Here is a 17,612-nt window from a genome sequence, read left to right as displayed (position 1 = left end):
TCTCTCACTAGCTGGGGCCCCCAAACCACCATGCGATACCTAGAGGCAAATGCGGGCGAGCCCTGGAACTCTCACTTCCAGGGACTTCACCTCCACTGCCTCTAAACTGATAATGTCAGAAACACCTGATCTGCATGTGCTTGTTCAGGAGCTGTGGCTAAAAGTCATAGAGGCAGAGGATCAGCATGATAGCCAGGTAACTGGCATTGCTTAAAAGGAAATAAATATGGCAGCCTCAATATGCCTCTCACTTAATTTCTCCTTCAACTGCTCACTTTTTTCACTGTAGTGGTCCTTTAAACAGTTGAAATTTGACAGTTGGAAAATGACAGTTAGAAAAGGGGAGTTGAAAAATGGGGTTAAAAAATGGCAGTTGGAAAATGACAGTTGGAAAATGGCAGATCAAATTTGACAGTTGGAAAATGGCAATTGAAAAATGACAGTTGGAAAATGGCAGTTAAAAGTTGAACTGTCATTTTTCAACTGTCATTTTCCAACTGCCATTTTCTAACTATCATTTTTTAAATGATGTTTCTTAACTGCCATTTTCCACCTGCCATTTTCTAACTGCCATTTTCCAACTGTCAAATTTTAACTGCCATTTTCCAACTGTCAAATTTTAACTGCCATTTTCCAAATGTCATTTTAACTGCCATTTTCTAACTGCCATTTTCCAACTGTCAAATTTTAACTGCCATTTTCCAACTGCCATTTTCCAACTGTCATTTTCCAACTGTCATTTTCCAACTGCCATTTTCTAACTATCATTTTTCAACTGTAGTTTTTTAACCGCCATTTTTCAACTGTCAAATTTTAACTGCCATTTTCCAACTGTCATTTTTCAACTGCTTTTTCCCAACTGTTATTTTCCAACTGCCATTTTCTAACTGCCATTTTTCAACTGTCAAATTTTAACTGCCATTTTCCAACTGTCATTTTTCAACTGTTGTTTTTTAACTGCCATTTTCCACCTGTCATTTTCCAACTGTCATTTTCTAACTGTCATTTTACAACTGCCAAATTTTAACTGTTGTTTTTCAACTGTCATTTTTAAATTGCCATTTCTCAACTGTCATTTTCCAACAGCCAAATTTGAACTGTTTTTCGACTGCCATTATTTTCCAACTGTCATTTTTCAACTTCCATTTTTCGACTATCCTTTTCCAATTGTTTCCTTCTTCCTTTTCTATTTTATTTATTTCGCAAACACAAACTTTGAGGTCCTCAATGTTGAATGTTGATTTGCCACCTCATTTCTTCATTTTGTGTTTTGGGGGCTACATTTGCATCACAATTTGCACAATTTAAAACTGGCTATCTCTAACAGTGACAGGTGTCAAATATGGTGGCTGGATAGTGTAATGGTTAAGGGCTCTGCCTCTGACGCAGGAGACCTGGGTTCAAATCTTGGCTCTTGCTATTCAGTAAGCCAGCATCTGTTCCGTAAGGAGTTCTTTGGGCGAGACACTCTAACACTGCTACTGCCTACTGAGTGCGCTGTAGTGGCTGCCTCGCAAGCGCTTTGAGTCCGACAGGAGAAAAGCGCTATACAAAAAAAGGAATTATTATATGGATAACTGAGAGGGAGTGGAGGAAAAAGCGTATGTTGGTGTTTTATCTTCCTATCTTGCTCCCAGTCTAATGACCCATTTATTGGCTTCAACTTTCATAGTGGTTCTCTTTCCAGGCTGGCAGCACTTTTAGCCACCTTTGAAACTTGTCCACACATTCTCTACCTTAGTGCTTGGTACTGGTGTTCCTCCACGATGGTGACCCTTACAAAAATGTATGGCACGTGTTTTGCTCTGCATGGTAGTATTAATTGAAATGAGACAGCAGTGTGTTGGCACAGAGATGCATACAGCAGTTTATTGTCAGAACACAGCACCGCACATGAGAGTCTATAACACATTACTGAAATAAGCTCAGCAATGCAGCAGTGCATCCTGATTTTCACGGTTGTTATCCTGACCTTCACGGTTGTTAAAGGACCACTATAGTGAAAAAGTAAGCAGTTAAAATCTTTCAGAACCAACATGTTCTGGACTAGTCGAGTTCCTCATTGGGGATACAAAGGGTTTTCTTTGCTTTTCCTAAAAGGCAGTTGCTAAGTCTAACTGCCAAAATAGGACCAGCCAGCCGTCCCTACTCGCACACTATTTTGGCAGTCAGACTTAACAATGGCCGTTCAGCAAATGCTTTTGAAAACAAAGGGAAACCCTGAGACTCCATCGTGAGGAGATGGACTCTTCTAAAATCTGTTGGTTCTGTCAGCTTTTGAAGCGGACCTAAACTGAGAGCTTCCTCTCTGCTCTAAGGAGATAAGCAACAGCATCGTAACTTTAAAGTGAACCTAAAGTCAGGAATAAAAAATGAGTTGAACTCACCTGGGGCTTCCCTCAGCCCCCTGAAGCTGATCGGTGCCCACGCTGACTCCATCAGATGTCCCTGGATCGGCCGGCGGTGACTTCTGGTTTCGCCGTCACCGGCCGACAGGCTGGGAATGCGAGTGATTCTTCACGTTCCCAGCCAGAATAGCGCCCCCTATGCTGCTATTGCGGCCTTCCTATGCTGCAATAGCAGCATAGGGGGCGATATTCTGGCTGGGAACGCGAAGAATCACTCGCGTTCCCAGCCTGTCGGCTGGCGACGGCGAAACCGGAAGTCACCGCCGGCCGGTCCAGGGACATCTGATGGAGTCAGCGTGGGCACCGATCAGCTTCAGGGGGCTGAGGGAAGCCCCAGGTGAGTTCAACTCGTTTTTTATTCCTGACTTTAGGGTCACTTTAAAGAAAAACATTTCTTTGTTACAACTTACAGAAATCTTACAAAAACCCTGCAGTGTTTACTTTCTGGTGTCCTAGGAACACAAAAGGGTTAACCTACTGTGTTTACATATTAGCCCAAACTATGGCATAGAGTGGCACACCTGACAGCCCTAATTTACACTTGCTGTTTACTTGTTGATAAGGCCTAATTAGACAGGCTAATCTCTCTAGTCCAGGGCTTTGCACCTGTGGTACGCTTGCCACCGGTGGTACTTTGCTGTTGGCCAGGTGGTACACACCAGATTTGCCTGCCACTTTTTTGTCCACCTGCCTCCATAAATTTTGGCTCCCCCTCCCTAGCTCCTTGCTGTGCTTCTCTGCGGCATACTTCAGACCTCAGATTAGTGTGGAGGAGACAGCCAGGCCAACGGTGCACAATGATGGCGCAGATACAGAAAGTGACATCCCTGCTCATTTGAAGTATACGCGCCGTCACTGTGCACCGCTTGCCTGGCTGTCTCTTCACTGCGGCTGGCTTACCACTGATCTGAGGTGTGAACTATTCCGCAGGGCAGCACAGCAAGCAGTGAGCAAGGGGGGATCCAAACTTTATGGCGAGTCGCTGCCTAGCTCTCAGGTGGTGGGGCCAGGCTACCTATAATTAAGCGCGTGGGGGGGGGGGACTTGTATGGCTACCTATATTAGCAATCTACCTCTAGATTGCCAATACTGACAATATGAAGGCTTGCAATCTAATTGTAGTTTTTTCCCCACCAATGCCTCTTACTTTTACCCTCCCAAATGCCTTTTTTTCTTAAAGTGTACCTGTAAGAAAAAAGTGCCCCGGGGGGTACTTACCTCAGGGAAGGGGAGGCCTTTGTATACTAAAGAGGTTTCCCCCTTCCTCCTCAGCAGGGCCGGGCCGAGGCATAGGCTGGAGAGGCTCCAGCCTCAGGGTGCAGTGTAGGAGGGGCGCACAATTCATTCAGCTGTCATTCCTTATTGTGTTTGAAGCAGAAATAAATAAGAAAAGGGGATACATAGCAGTGACTGCAAGCCAGATAACTAGATATTAAGGTGTTGGGCAGGTTGTAGGCCCTGTGGCCCTCTTAGTCTAATAGCAATCAGTGTGTGACGGCTGGGGTGGGAGGGATGGAGGGGCGCACTTTGGTGTCTCAGCCTTGGGTACTGGAGGACCTTGTCCCTGCTCTGGTCCTCAGTAGATAGGATCCAGTGCTGGGAGCCCCATAGTTCTCCTCATCGGTGTGCGCATGCGCAGTAGCTGCTCTCCATTCAGGCTCCAGCAGAAACAGCCAAGCCCGATTGCATCCAATCTCCTGTGCAGGCACACTGGTGGTACTTGAACGTTTTCAGGCAATAAAAGTGGTACAATTAGTGGAAAAGTTGAAAAGCCCTGGTCTAGGAGAACTTATGGAGAAGCATGTGATTTGTTTGATTGGCTGATAGATTTGCAAAGCTCTGATTCGCTGGGATCGCATCCTGCTTTAGCACATGATCATGACTAGCAAATAAAACGCTCCTCAATGGCTCACCCGCATTTAATGGAAATGACTCCATTGATATGCATTGGTTGCAGAGCCATTGTGGAAAATCACGCTATGAACTCGGATGTAGTGGAAAAGGGCTCTGAGTGTTTACACCATTCATATTTCTATACAAATCCTTTTCACTTAAGGTGGTCATACATCTAGTGACTTTGCATCTAATCAACCATCCAATTTTATTATTATAATCGAAAATCGGTGTTGCCAAGAGCATGCCTGATTGACGAGGCATCCAATTTCGGGCTGAAATTAGTTGCATGTATCGAACATGCTGCAAGATGTTGTCCTGACGTGCTTATTGTCCACCACTGGCTCCATGCTCCGTCCACATACACACGCCCTACGTGGTTATCAGCATTTACGTGGAGGTGAGGCAGTGCGGAGATGGAGCCAGCGGTGGACATCAACAGGTAAAATTTACCGCATGGGGCACATTTTACACTGGGGTGACGAGGCATCATCACTAGGCCGATTCCCGAGAAATTTGAGCATGAAATTGATCGGGAATCTGCCTGCGGTGAAAGGCCAGCTGATAGATCTCTGTCTGATCAGATTAGATCAGAGAGATATCTGTCTCTTGGTTGAATCTGCTCATTATCGCCTGATGTTTGGGCCCCTTTACACTTCTCATACTCAATCTGTATGGGTACTCTTTGTAGAGTTCACCAGCTGTTCACTAATCTGCAACATTTCATCTTTATAAGAAGCAACTGATGACAAGTCAGCAGAAAAGCACATATATCGTACTAGTAAGGAGGAAGGCTACCAATTCACCAGTACAGAAGAGGAACCTGACTACAATAGCAACTCACGTGAATGGCCTTATCAGACAGGTACATAGATACTTATTTACTATGGCTAATATAAAAAATAGGGCTTCAATTCAACTGTCACAAGTGTTTGCCTTTTATAAGCCATCTAAATTCATCCCTCACCTGAAAATATCAGATGTGTGGTAGTAAGAACCTGGTGTCTTAAAGCAGAACTCCGTTGTAAAAATAAAAACCACACTATCAGCACGGGCAGCAGAGGTTATAACACAGTAGCAGGAAAAATGACTAAAACTGACCACCTGCCTTAGCAAAAACTGCTAAAAGATTTTGTCATCTGTGGGTAGGAGGAGCTTCATAGTGTGACCTAAAGGTTATTTTTCTTCTACCTGCGCCACTGATCCAGCCTATCTTAGGAGAGGTAAAGAGAGTAGTGCAGTGTCAGTTACAGTATGTTGCATTCCAGAGTTACCACAATGTTTCCCTGCTGCTTTAAAGAGGAACTCCAGTGAAAATAATGTAATAAAAAAAGTGCTTCATTTTTACAATAATTATGTATAAATGATTTAGTCAGTGTTTGCTCATTGTAAAATATTTCCTCTCCCCGATTTACATTCTGACATTTATTACATGGTGACATTGTTACTGTGGGCAGGTTATGTAGCTGCTCCTAGCTGTTTTGGCTGTTAGAGACAGCTGTAAACAGCTAATTCCTGTCTGTGAACATTGTTACATTGTGGCAGTTTGCCCAGAGCACCGCGGTACTCAGAGCTTCTTGTGGGAGGGGTTTCAGCACAAAATCAGTCACACAGCGCCCCCTGATGGTCTGTTTGTGAAAATCATTATATTTCTCATGTAAAAGGGGGTATCAGCTACTGATTGGGATAAAGTTCAATTCTTGGTTGAAGTTTCTCTTTAAGGATACCTGTAGCCTTCCTAAAAAGTACATACTCCCATAAGCAGAGGGAGGCCTCTTGATCCTATAGAGCTTTTCTGGACCTCTTCCCAGACCTCTCTGCATCCCCTCGTTTCACCACCAGGCCTCAATTGCAGAGGTCCAACTTTAATATTGAAGAAGCCTTTGGGTCTCCTTGGAAGGCTTCAGAAGTACAGGGGTCTCGAAGTACTTCCAAAGATAAGCGGCATCCGTACTGTGCATGCTTTAGGGCGGACTTCCACGTGCGCAGTATGAAGGTGCTTATCTTCAGAAGTACTTGGAGATCCAAGTACTTCCGAAACCTTCTGAGACCCAGAGACGAAGTCGGTGAGATGTTTAAATAAGAGACACCAAGGCACTGAGAAGACAGCGAGAGACACCAAGGCACTGAGAAGACTACCTTAATCCTTATACAGAGGGTAGATGGTTGTTGGGTGAGACAACTGCTCGGGCCACCTCTGCTGACAGGGCCGGTTCTAGACTTTTTGCTGCCTGAGGAAAACTTGTGAGGATGCATCACCCACCCTCCCCCAACGCCCTTCCCCGCCCGATTTGGAATGATCGCACAGCACCTGAAAATGTTCACCCTCTGTATAGGTAGGTAGCCAGGTATAGGTGCCCGCTCCTATAAGGTAGCCAGGTATAGTTGCCCCCAGTATAGGTAGCCAGTATAGTTGCCCCAGTATAGGTAGCTATACTGGGAAAAAGCGGCGTCACCTGGCATCATGGCCGGTCCGCACCTGTCTGACAAGTCTCTAACATGTGTATGGAGGCACCTGACTGCTTCTCCTCCCCTCCCCCGATGCATCAGCCAAGTGTAGGCCAGTCCTATTTTTCTACTACCTACCCCACCTGCTCCGTGCTGCTTTGTTGTACTTCTCCCTCCATAGCCGCATATAGGCTATAGACTAGTAACATTTCTGTAAAGATCTCAGCTCCCTATCCATGCCGGCAATAATTGTCGGTTTGTAGGCACCTTTGTGGTACAAGCTAACTTGATATGTGCCCCATGCAGACACCTCCCGCAACACCCTGTGCCACAAGGATCAGTGAAGTGACTGATAGCTGACTGATATTGATAATTTGCCTGGGTATTGCTGTGCACCACTAATTACTGGGATCTGACTGCTGTTGTCACCACTAGCTTTCTACTGCTCAGTGCATTTAAAAAACTAGAAAAAGTAATTTGAGCACTGCCTCTGTCTGCTTAGTGAATTCTCCTTGCAGAGAAATTCTCCTAGGAGAAAGTACCATCCTCCGTGATGCCTACTGAGGTCCTCTGTCTGTTTGCACTTTTGTACATTGCACTAGTAAACGTAACCAGAATGCTACTATCCCTTTATTGCTTCTATACATTGTCTGTTGAAGACCAAAGAGGAATGGGCAGACATAAGGATGTGGAGGACAATTATCCACTAACCAGTACAGAAGAGGAAGATCGGTTTGACCAGATATCCAAGTCATATAAGCAGCCTCCACAACAGGGTACATATCACTAAGTATCTATCATCTTATTTCAGTGTAAAATATATCTTTTTATTTGTCAATGTTTTCTCTTAAATCAACCAGCCAATCTCGGTCAGAAATTTGTCTGAAAATCTGTAAACTAAATCCTTTTGTGTTAAATGTAAGCTTTAGTGCTAAGTGTTGGCTTCTCTACCCTTTCCTGCACAGCAATGCATTGATAACTGATGTGACAGGTGCTCGTTAACAAAAATTGACATATGATGTTTGAGCTTTCTGTCATGCTGCCCTTAGCCTTTGGAAACCCTTGCCACTCTCAATAAAGACAGCTCCAACCCAGGACACGTTTAAAGGGGAACTTCATCCTAAACAAACATACTGTCATTAAGTTACATTAGTTATGTTAATTAAAACAGGTAATATAATCTCTTACCCATCCTATTTTAAAAGAACAGGCAAATGTTTGTGATTTCATGGGGGCTGCCATATTTTTCATGGGGTCAGCCATCTATTTGGTTGAAAGGGGGTGACAGGGAGCAGGAGACACCGTTCCAACTGTCCTCTGTCCTGATCACCCCTCCCAGCTGTGCACTAGGCTTCAAATCTCAAATTCAAAATTTAAAAAATTTGTTTGCACCCAAACAGCAGAAGAACAACATCAGAAATCCCATCATGCTTTGCACAGCATCAGGGGGAAAATGCCTGGGCAGTTTTCTTCTGTGCAGCTAAAAATTAAGTTTAAGTAAAAAAAGATCTGATGCTGTGTTAAAGAAACACCAAGAATTTTCAGTGCCGCTGAGTAGATTTTTAGTCTGGAGGTTCACTTTAAATAAAAACTGAAAAGCCACCTGTTTAGTCTGGCATATTTGATCACATAATGTTTTCCCTTTTAACACATCACAATGGACTGATCTGAGACAAGCTTATGCACTTTGGGTCCTACGGGAGAAAAGTGCTTTACAAATATATTGTTGTTGTTGTACTTTTATTAAAACTTATTATCTATTTTGATTCCCAACTAACATGAAAAGCTAGTGTGGCCAAGTGACAATACCCACTCAGTAATATTCATATTTAAAAGGGAACTCTACTGAAAATAGCATTAAAAAATTCCTTATTTTTTACAATATTACTGTATAAATTATTTAGGCCGTGTTTGTCCATTGTGAAATCTTTACATTCTGAAACTTATCACTGGTGGTGACATCTTTAGTGCTGTCAGGTGCATCTCTGCTGAATGTTTATCTCTGTGCTACAATCCTAGTAGAAGATCATGCACACCTAGGATTCTAATGCCTACTACCTCATTGCTGAGGGACCAGACCAGGCTGTATAAGATATAGCCTAGGGAAGCTGCTGCCTAAGAGCGGGTGGTTGGACGGACAAAGAAAAGGAATAGCTGGTGCCCAAGAAGTGAGACACGACATGAAGGAGGGGGAGATGCTGCCAGAGAGGGGGAGGCTGGACGTGGAAAAGGGGAAGTTGCTGCCCAAGAGGGGGAGGCTGGACTTGGAAGATGGCGAGTTGCTGCCCAAGTGGGGATGGCTGGACGTGGAAGAGGGGTACTTGCTGCCCAAGAGGAGGGTGGATGTGATGGGGGAGTTGCTGCCCAAGAGGGAGAGGCTGTATGTGGAAGGAGGGGGAGGCTGGACATGGAATAGGGCAGAGGTGGCCTTAGAGTACGTGGGGCCTGGGGTGAGTGTCATATGCGGGGCCTAGAGACATATGCTGTGGATACACACACGTACACACACACGCACACACATATGCTGTGGAAACACACACTCTGTATAGATTAGATAGGTTGGTGCCCCGCAGTATAGATTAGATAGGTGCCTGCAGTATAGGTTAGATAGGTAGGTGCCCTGCAGTATAGATTAGACAGGTAGGTGCCCCGCAGTATAGATTAGATAGGTGCTTGCAAATGTTCAGTTAGGACAGGTGCACAAGCTAGGCTGTAAACTCACTGGAGTGCTCCAACAAAAGTATTCACAGTCCATGCCACATTGACAGCTGTTTCGCACCACTAGGGGAGTCCTGATAAAGTGCCCCTAGTGGTGCGAAACAGCTGTCCACGTAGCATGTTTGTATCCCTCCCTTTCCTGACTTGCCTTGTACATGATGATATTGGATTTTATCCTGGATGTGTCCAGCGCTATTTCTATTGATGCATAGATAGGTGCCCCACATTATAGATTAGATAGGTGCCTGCAGTATAGATTAGATAGGTATAGTAGAAAATTCACACCTCCACACCCGTGTGTCAGTCCAGGACTCCTGGAACTGAATGCCGGTGCTCACCTGAGGAAGGGCTACGCCCGAAACGTTGTGTGCCTCTGTCGCTCTGATTTCTTCAATACAGTGATTGAACAGCCTTCTGAGTGCGGTCTCTGTGTTTGTTTTGCTAGATTAGATAGGTAGGTGCCCCACAGTATAGATTAGATTGGTGCCTGCAGTACAGATTAGATTGGTGCCTGCAGTATAGATTAGATAGGTGCCTGCAGTATAGATTAGATAGGTAGGTGCCCCGCAGTATACGCAGAACTCTCCCAGCCGCTGGAGAGGGAGGAGTGCACTGCGCCTGCTCAGACTGGCCATAGGAGACTAGATCTCTTTAATCTTACATTAGGAAACAACTTTTAGTTAAATAATAAGTGTTATGTTTGCCTCAGTCACATTTGAGTTAAGATTAATTTGTACACAGATATTCGAGTTAATAATCAGTTGTGTACTTTTGCTTTATAAAGTCAAGTTTTTAAATGCGGAAAGCAGGGCTGCATATGGGGGAATAACATTGAAGCATGTGTGTTGGGGGGGGGGGGCTTAATATGGAAGATGGGGCTACAGATGGAATGTGCTGTAACTAGGAGCTAAAGATAAAAAGTGATCAGTTGTGCAGTTGTGGGACATAGACTGCTCCACATGGAGAGGAAGTATCATTCATAAAAAGAGTAGGCTGTGCATGGAAAGGGGTGGGGGATGTCATTCATAGAAAGGGGGGCTGCACATGGAAGAGGGTTACCATGCACAGAAATGAAGGATTCCCTGTAAGGGGGGAAACTGCCATACACGCTGTAGAAAGGGAAGCAGCACATGGAAGTAGGAGGGCTGCCATACATAGAAAGGGAGGCTGCACCTGTAAGGAGGGCGAGCTGTAGTACACAGAATGGGTGGCTGCACCTGGAAGGAGGGAGAGCTGTCATACATAGAAAGGGAGGCTGCACCTGGAAGGAGGGAGAACTGGCATACATAGAAAGCTTGGCTGCACCTGGAAGGAGGGAGAGCTGTCATACATAGAAAGGGAGGCTTCACCTGGAAGGAGGGAGGGCTGTCATACATAGAAATGGAGGCTGCACCTGGAAGGAGGGAGAACTGGCATACATAGAAAGCTTGGCTGCACCTGGAAGGAGGGAGAGCTGTCATACATAGAAAGGGAGGCTTCACCTGGAAGGAGGGAGGGCTGTCATACATAGAAAGGGAGGCTGCACCTGGAAGGAGGGAGAGCTGTCATACATAGAAAGGGAGGCTGCACCTGGAAGGAGGGAGGGCTGTCATACATAGAAAGGGAGGCTGCACCTGAAAGGAGGCAGGGCTGTCCTACATAGAAAGGGAGGCTGCACCTGGAAGGAGGGAGAACTGTCGTAAACAGAATGGGAGGCTGCACCTGGAAGGAGGGAGGGCTGTCATACATAGAAAGGGAGGCTGCACATGGAAGCAGGAAGGCTGTCATACACCGAAAGAGAGGCTGCACCTGGAAGGAGGGACGGCTGTCATACACAGAAAGGGAGTCTGCACATTGATGGAGGGAGGACTGTCATACAAAGAAAGGGAGGCTGTACATATAAGGGGGCTGTTATGCATAGAAATTATGATAGCAATGTTTATCATTGTTTTACTATTGCCTAACCTGACACCATTCTCACTTGAACTCTCCTTTTATTGCTACCTAACTGCTAAGCAACCAATCCTCCCAACCCCCCAACCTCTGCCTAACCATAACCAACCTCAGCACCACCATAGACTCCTATGTTAACAGCCGTTTCAATGCTGCACTTTGTAGCCACAGTTTGTATAGCGGGCGGTGATTAACATACGGTGGCGGCCAAAGTACTGTGACGCCTCCGATGCCCCAATTACCTGCTTCAATTAAAAGCTTACAGGGATGGAACTGTCTTTACTGGGTGTGGCAAGGAGTTCCAAAGGGTAGGGGCAGCATGATAGAAGGCTCTGGCTCCAAAGGGATGACTCCCGAGGTGACCAAGTTATTAGGTTATGTTGATCTGAGGTTGTGGGAAGTGTCACGGAAGAGCCATGAGAAAAGAGAACGCAATCGCAATTGGTTTTCTGCATCGATTGTCGTTGACGTGCCAGATCAAAATTGAATCTTTAGGGCCTCGCAGACTTCAGCCCTGGGGGTCTTAAGGTAGCCATACACTGGTCGATTTGCCATTAGATCGACCAGCTGACAGATCCCTATCTGATCGAATCTGATCAGAGAGGGATCGTATGGCTGCCTTTACTGCAAACAGATTGTGAATCGGTTACAGCCTGAAACCGATCACAATCTGTTGAGCTGCTCCTGCCGCCTGTCAACCCCCGCCCCCCCCCCCCCCCCCCCGTACACATTACTTAAAGCTGGCTCCGGGTCTTCTTCTCCGCGCTGCACCCCGCACCGCATCCCAGCGTACACTGTGTCACTCCATGACCAGGAAGTTCAAATAGAGCGCCCTCTATTTGAACTTCCTGGTCACTGCAGTGACACAGGAAGTTAATGTACGCTGGGATGGAAGCAGGAACAGAGCGGTGCAGCGCGGAGAAGATGCCTGGGAGCAAGCGTCAGGTAATGTATATCGGATCGGCCGCCGCTAGCGACGCGCTCCCTACCCGCGGGCGATCGACGGTATTTCTCCGCACGGCGCGATCGACGGACCGATCCGATTTCGGGAGGAAATCGGATCGGCGGGTGCGTTTAGCGCAAACGATTGGCAGCAGATTCGATCCCAGTGATCGAATCTGCTGTCGAAACGGCCGCAAATCGGGCCAGTGTATGGCCAGCTTTAGTTTGGGAATCTGGTCATCTCAGCTGCTAGCAGAACTCTCTTCATGAAGTCCCCTTTTGTTTCTGAATGACACCTAGGTGTGAAGGCTTCCCAGCAGTAAGCCCAAAGTGTTGCTGCCTTCCTGTAAGGACAGGATAAACCCAGCAGGAGATCAGACTCCTCTACTCCACGGGAGGCACAGGGAAAATAAATGCTATGTATGATTTTTGCATGTTTAAAGAATACCGTGCCCAGGACAGTTATGGAAATTGTATCATTCTGCTGGTCCGGATCTGGTGAATATTTTAATATTAAATTGGTGCTGCTGACATTCCCAGAACCGGAGGTATTCAGCTGCTTCATGCCAGAACATGTGACCCTCATCACGTTTGGTGTCATATGAACTGTCATATTCTGAGGAATATGAATCTGAATATGAACTTGACAGGGACTCCTCCCCCAGTCCTCCAAATTCCATTGTTACTACATCCTGCTGCTAGCCAGAGGACCATGTGGCTGTCAGCCATTTCCCTGAACTGAAACAAAGGATTGTTCCATGTGCTCAGACTTCACAAAGGACATTTTCGTATGAACCTAAGTATTCGTTTATTTCTTCCCTTACTTTTCGTTTTTTATACTGCGCTACTATTGTCTCTATAATAGTTGATTTCAATGATTTTCTGTATATATTAATTATTTATATTACATTTATAATAAAAGACTTCTAAAAGTCACTTATCTTTTGGCTACACATACTATTCAGCCACACACAGAAAGAATCCTAGCTTTCTGAAGATTCGCTACTGAGAATTGTTGTTATTAGTCAGTACAGGGTGTGTTTTAACCGTTTTATTTGCAGGTATTAGTATCAGGCAGATTGGGCTTCTCTTCCCACCAAAAATAGATGGTGGCAGCCTAGTATTTTGTGTTTTCTATATGGCACGCCTCCTTCTAGTCTGTCTGCAGCCGAGTTCCAGCGGTTTCTGTGCACCGATTGCGACCATGGGATTGCATGGTCTGTGTGCTAAAACCGATTGGAAGGCATTGTGCGGTCTGGCCACTAGGGGGCGTGTGACAGGAAGTGTGATGCAGTTGCCATAAACCCTTCGGGTGTCCTGGGCCTAAATTGAATGTTATGCCAATCTTGGAGGAGTCTCCATTTTGTGGGTAGCCAGTGGAGAGAGCAAAGAATTGGTGTTATGTGGAAATGTTGGGATTGTCGTGTTATCAGCCTTGGGGCACCGTTCTTTGCTAATTGCAGGCGGTGCAGGTTTTCATTTAGTGTTTGTTCCACCAAGTGCACTGGTAATACCGTGTACAGAACAGACACAAGAGTCCAAAATACAAATCTTTGCAATGTATATTGGGAAAGGACCGATAGTTACGCTGCAAATGGAATTTCACTTGACCATAGCTGTCTTCACTCTTTAGCGAGCACACCTTCCAAGGACAATGCTTCAGAATTTATCCACATTGAATGCAAGGACGTGGTGTCACTGAGGTCACCAGGGAAGATTAAGCTGTTTGCCAGCAGTCGGGGTAATCCGGAAGGATTCAGGTAAGTAGGACTGGACACATCTATGGATTCCACGTTTATTACTGAGAAAGTTATCTATTTGATGTGACCTTCCCTCCCCCGTTTTACTTGCTAGTAATGATGTTAGCTACGACGAGTACATAGCTACTTGCAATTGAAATTAGAAATTAATTTAAATTAAATTTTAAATTGATATTAAATTAAAATAGATAGCGCTGCCCGTGGCAGAAGGGGGTTAAACCTACCTACACCGCCACCTATAGCCGATGCATTACACTCACGGTCCTTGTAACTCCACTACTAACTTCTTCTGGGTTTGAAGGAGGAAGTAGTGGAGTACCGTGGAACGCATCGGGTATAGGCAGTGGCATAAGTATGTTAACCCCCACTGTGCCTCCTCCCTCTCTCTGTATGTGTGTATGGTGTTTCCTTTTGTTATGCTCTTAGTAACAGTATTAATGTTCAGTTGAAAATGTATCGAATAGGCAAAATTCCATCTGTCATGTTTTTCATTCTCTGAGGTAAATTTTCTGCTCAGCGTTGAATAGGATTTATCATGATTGTTTTGTATTTGACCGTTAGAGGGCAGCAAAGTTCACGAGTTGTAGCAGATGTTTGTACAGGCCAGAAGGGAAGAGCTTTGTTTTGTATTGTGTTACATGGGTAGGTTGAAAACACAAAACAACATACCTATATACTTGTGTTCCCCTATTTCCTCTTTTTATTAGATTTTCAGAAAACAGCATACAAGAAATAATGATACAATGAATATAGTTGAAGCAATTGAAGATTTAACATTGTATATCAATGACTTCATAAAGCAAAAGTACACAACTGATTATTAACTTGAATATCTGTGTACAAATTAATCTTAACTCAAATATGACTGAGGCAAAAATAACACTTATTATTTAACTAAAAGTTGTTTCCTAATGTAAGATTTAAGAGTTTTAGTTTTCTTCTTTGGCCAGATGCGGGCACTCTGAGCAGGCGCAGTGTGCTCCTCCCTCTCCAGCAGCTGGGAGAGTTCTGCGTAGACCGGGGAGAGATGCAGGAGCGTACTGCGCATGCTCAGACTGGCTGCAACTGGCCAAAGTTATGGGACCCGGTACCAAAGAGGGAGAAGATCAAGGACGGCAGCATGGGCGCAATCCATGCGGATGGGACTGGAGGAAGCCCGAGGTATGTATAAAACTTGTACTTTGTCTCATCTCTGGTACACTTTAAGAAAAGTGCAAATCCATTCCTAAACTGTTGCAGATTAAGAAGTGCTTAATAGCAGTTTTACAGATAGTGCAGTAGTGCAGGCTAGGCGTGATTAGTGGCTCCTCCCCCTGCTGAATTCCTCGCGTAAGCTGTGTACTCACCGCATGACGGAACCTGCGACGTCCCCTTGATGACGTTTTTCAGTGACGCCGCTTCGTGTTGGCGGGTGCGCATGATGTCACACGAAGCTACACGCTGGGAGCGAACGAGACTTCAATCGATCGTGGTACTTTGCGCCAAAGTTGTGGGGGATCTTAGCGATCCGATCCAAAGTGACTGTCGTTATTGCGATGCTAAATGACGTTATGTGGTTGTGCACCTGTACCCATGTCACAATATCGTGAAAACGACCGCCCAGCGCTCAAAAAAATCATTGCTCGGTGGGAAAATCAACTGGAAAATCGCGACGTGGGTACTTAGCTTCAGAGCCTGCCAATATCAATACAGCAGATGTATTGGTTACCTCAGCAACAGCAATTTCCCTCACACACTGCACTGTGTGATAAACCTTCCTAGCCTATTTTCAACAGTTTGGCCTGGTGCACACTAGAGGAGTTTTTCTGAGTGTTTTGAGTTTTTAAATCTGCTGCTAATGTTATCCTATGTGTCTGTGCACACTGGAGCAATTAGGTTTTGTAAAAAACACCATAGCATTACATTGGGAAGAGCTTTTGAAACCTCTAAAAGCTCTTCCCAATGTAATGCTATGGGATTTTTTACAAAACCTCATTGCTCCAGTGTGCACAGACACATAGGATAACATTAGCAGCAGATTTAAAGACTCAAAACGCTCAGAAAAACTCCTCTGGTGTGCACCAGGCCTTTTAGGAGGAAACTGCACTATTTGGTGATGTCTTAAGATATCTGAGGCAGTTCTGCACGGATTTTTAAAAACCTACCAATATTTTGTCTCAGACACTCTTGATAAATGCCCCACAATGATTCTAATAACATGCAAATGTGCATACAGAATTAAGGTCCTCATTTACAGGAGTTTTTATTTTTATTTGGATGTTGTGTGGAAAAGGAGGAGGGACTCTTGTTTGTGTCAACAGTAAAAAGTTTTTGCTTCACTTCCTGTCCCTTGGACTACTGTTTAGCTTTGTGGGATTAATATAAAGACTGGTAGTCGTGCAGACAGGATATGAGGCACAGCTGTGAACTCTTGTTTGGGATTCTACCACTTCCCCAGCACAAGAATATGTATTTTTTTGCTTTCTCCACAGGACAATACAACTCCAAAAGAGAGGATCTGTCCCGTTATCACTCCTTCCAAAACGTGTGTGTATGTGCGCATTTGAAATTTAAGCCCTAAGGGCCCATTCTCACTAGAGCGATTAGCGAGTGATTCCCACTAATTGCCAAAGTGCTAGCGCTTTTTAAAGCGTTAGCGCAATAGAAACCTAATGACAGTGATCTCACTGACGTGAGTGCTGCGGGTGTTTCACAATTAACAGCAATCGCAACACGTGTTACCTGCAGCATTTTGCGGTACAGTGCTTTTACAAGCACTGATTGTGATTGTTGGGAATCACGGAAGTGTACAATGATTTTACCGCACTTATCGCGGTAAAATCACCCAAGCAAAACGCTACCATTTTGTGCTTTTTAAGTGTGAATGGGTCCTAAAACCCTCTAATGCATGTTTTTGGCTTTCAGTTGCCAGATCAAGGTCCAAGCCCCAGAGGACCATTTTATTGTGCTGAAAATTACCGCACTGAATACATCCAATGAGCAGAATTCCCTGCTGGTCTATGAAGGAGTGTCCAGTGATAACCCTGAGAAAGGTAGGAATTAATAGCAACTATAGGTGGGGTGCAGAGAGAGAAGGTGGAAATATTACAATCTCCATTTTACTCATGTTAAATTTGAATAAACGGGATGACGTGAATGTAGAATCCATAGATAGACTCTTCTCGTTACTAATATACTCTGCTTAAATTATACAAAACAAGGGTATAACTATTATTGATGTATCTTTTGAACAGCAGTTCAAGTATATATAAATATATTCATAGGAGGTGGTTATAGGGAGCCTTAAAGAGAACCCGAGGCGGGGTTCTCACAACAAAATCCCCTTACAGAGGTTTAGGTTCGCGAACCTGGTTCGCGAACTTCCGCGGAAGGTTCGGTTCGCGTTAAAGTTCGCGAACCGCAATAGACTTCAATGGGGATGCGAACTTTGAAAAAAAAAATAATTATGCTGGCCACAAAAGTGATGGAAAAGATGTTTCAAGGGGTCTAACACCTGGAGGGGGGCATGGCG

At 44.9% G+C, this 17,612-nt stretch overlaps 1 protein-coding gene across 5 annotated transcripts in view; it reads left to right on the top strand.

The window, feature by feature from the left end:
• The window catches only part of LOC137539184 (ovochymase-2-like), a 229,166-nt gene that overhangs the window by 190,133 nt on the left and 21,421 nt on the right, over positions 1-17,612 (top strand). For 2 of the 5 annotated variants that reach the window (XM_068261697.1, XM_068261700.1), the window contains exons 20-23: positions 5,038-5,166; positions 7,409-7,525; positions 13,975-14,101; positions 17,006-17,133. In XM_068261697.1, coding sequence (XP_068117798.1) covers positions 5,038-5,166; positions 7,409-7,525; positions 13,975-14,101; positions 17,006-17,133 — 501 coding nt within the window. Of the gene's footprint in view, positions 1-5,037; positions 5,167-7,408; positions 7,526-13,957; positions 14,102-17,005; positions 17,134-17,612 lie in introns of those variants that run through there. The other 3 variants (XM_068261698.1, XM_068261699.1, XM_068261701.1) reach the window with 3 other exon arrangements.

This window comes from Hyperolius riggenbachi, chromosome 11 (genome assembly GCF_040937935.1).
Source record: "Hyperolius riggenbachi isolate aHypRig1 chromosome 11, aHypRig1.pri, whole genome shotgun sequence".
NCBI classification, from domain to species: Eukaryota; Metazoa; Chordata; class Amphibia; order Anura; family Hyperoliidae; genus Hyperolius; species Hyperolius riggenbachi.
This window is presented reverse-complemented; position numbering and strand designations above follow the sequence as displayed.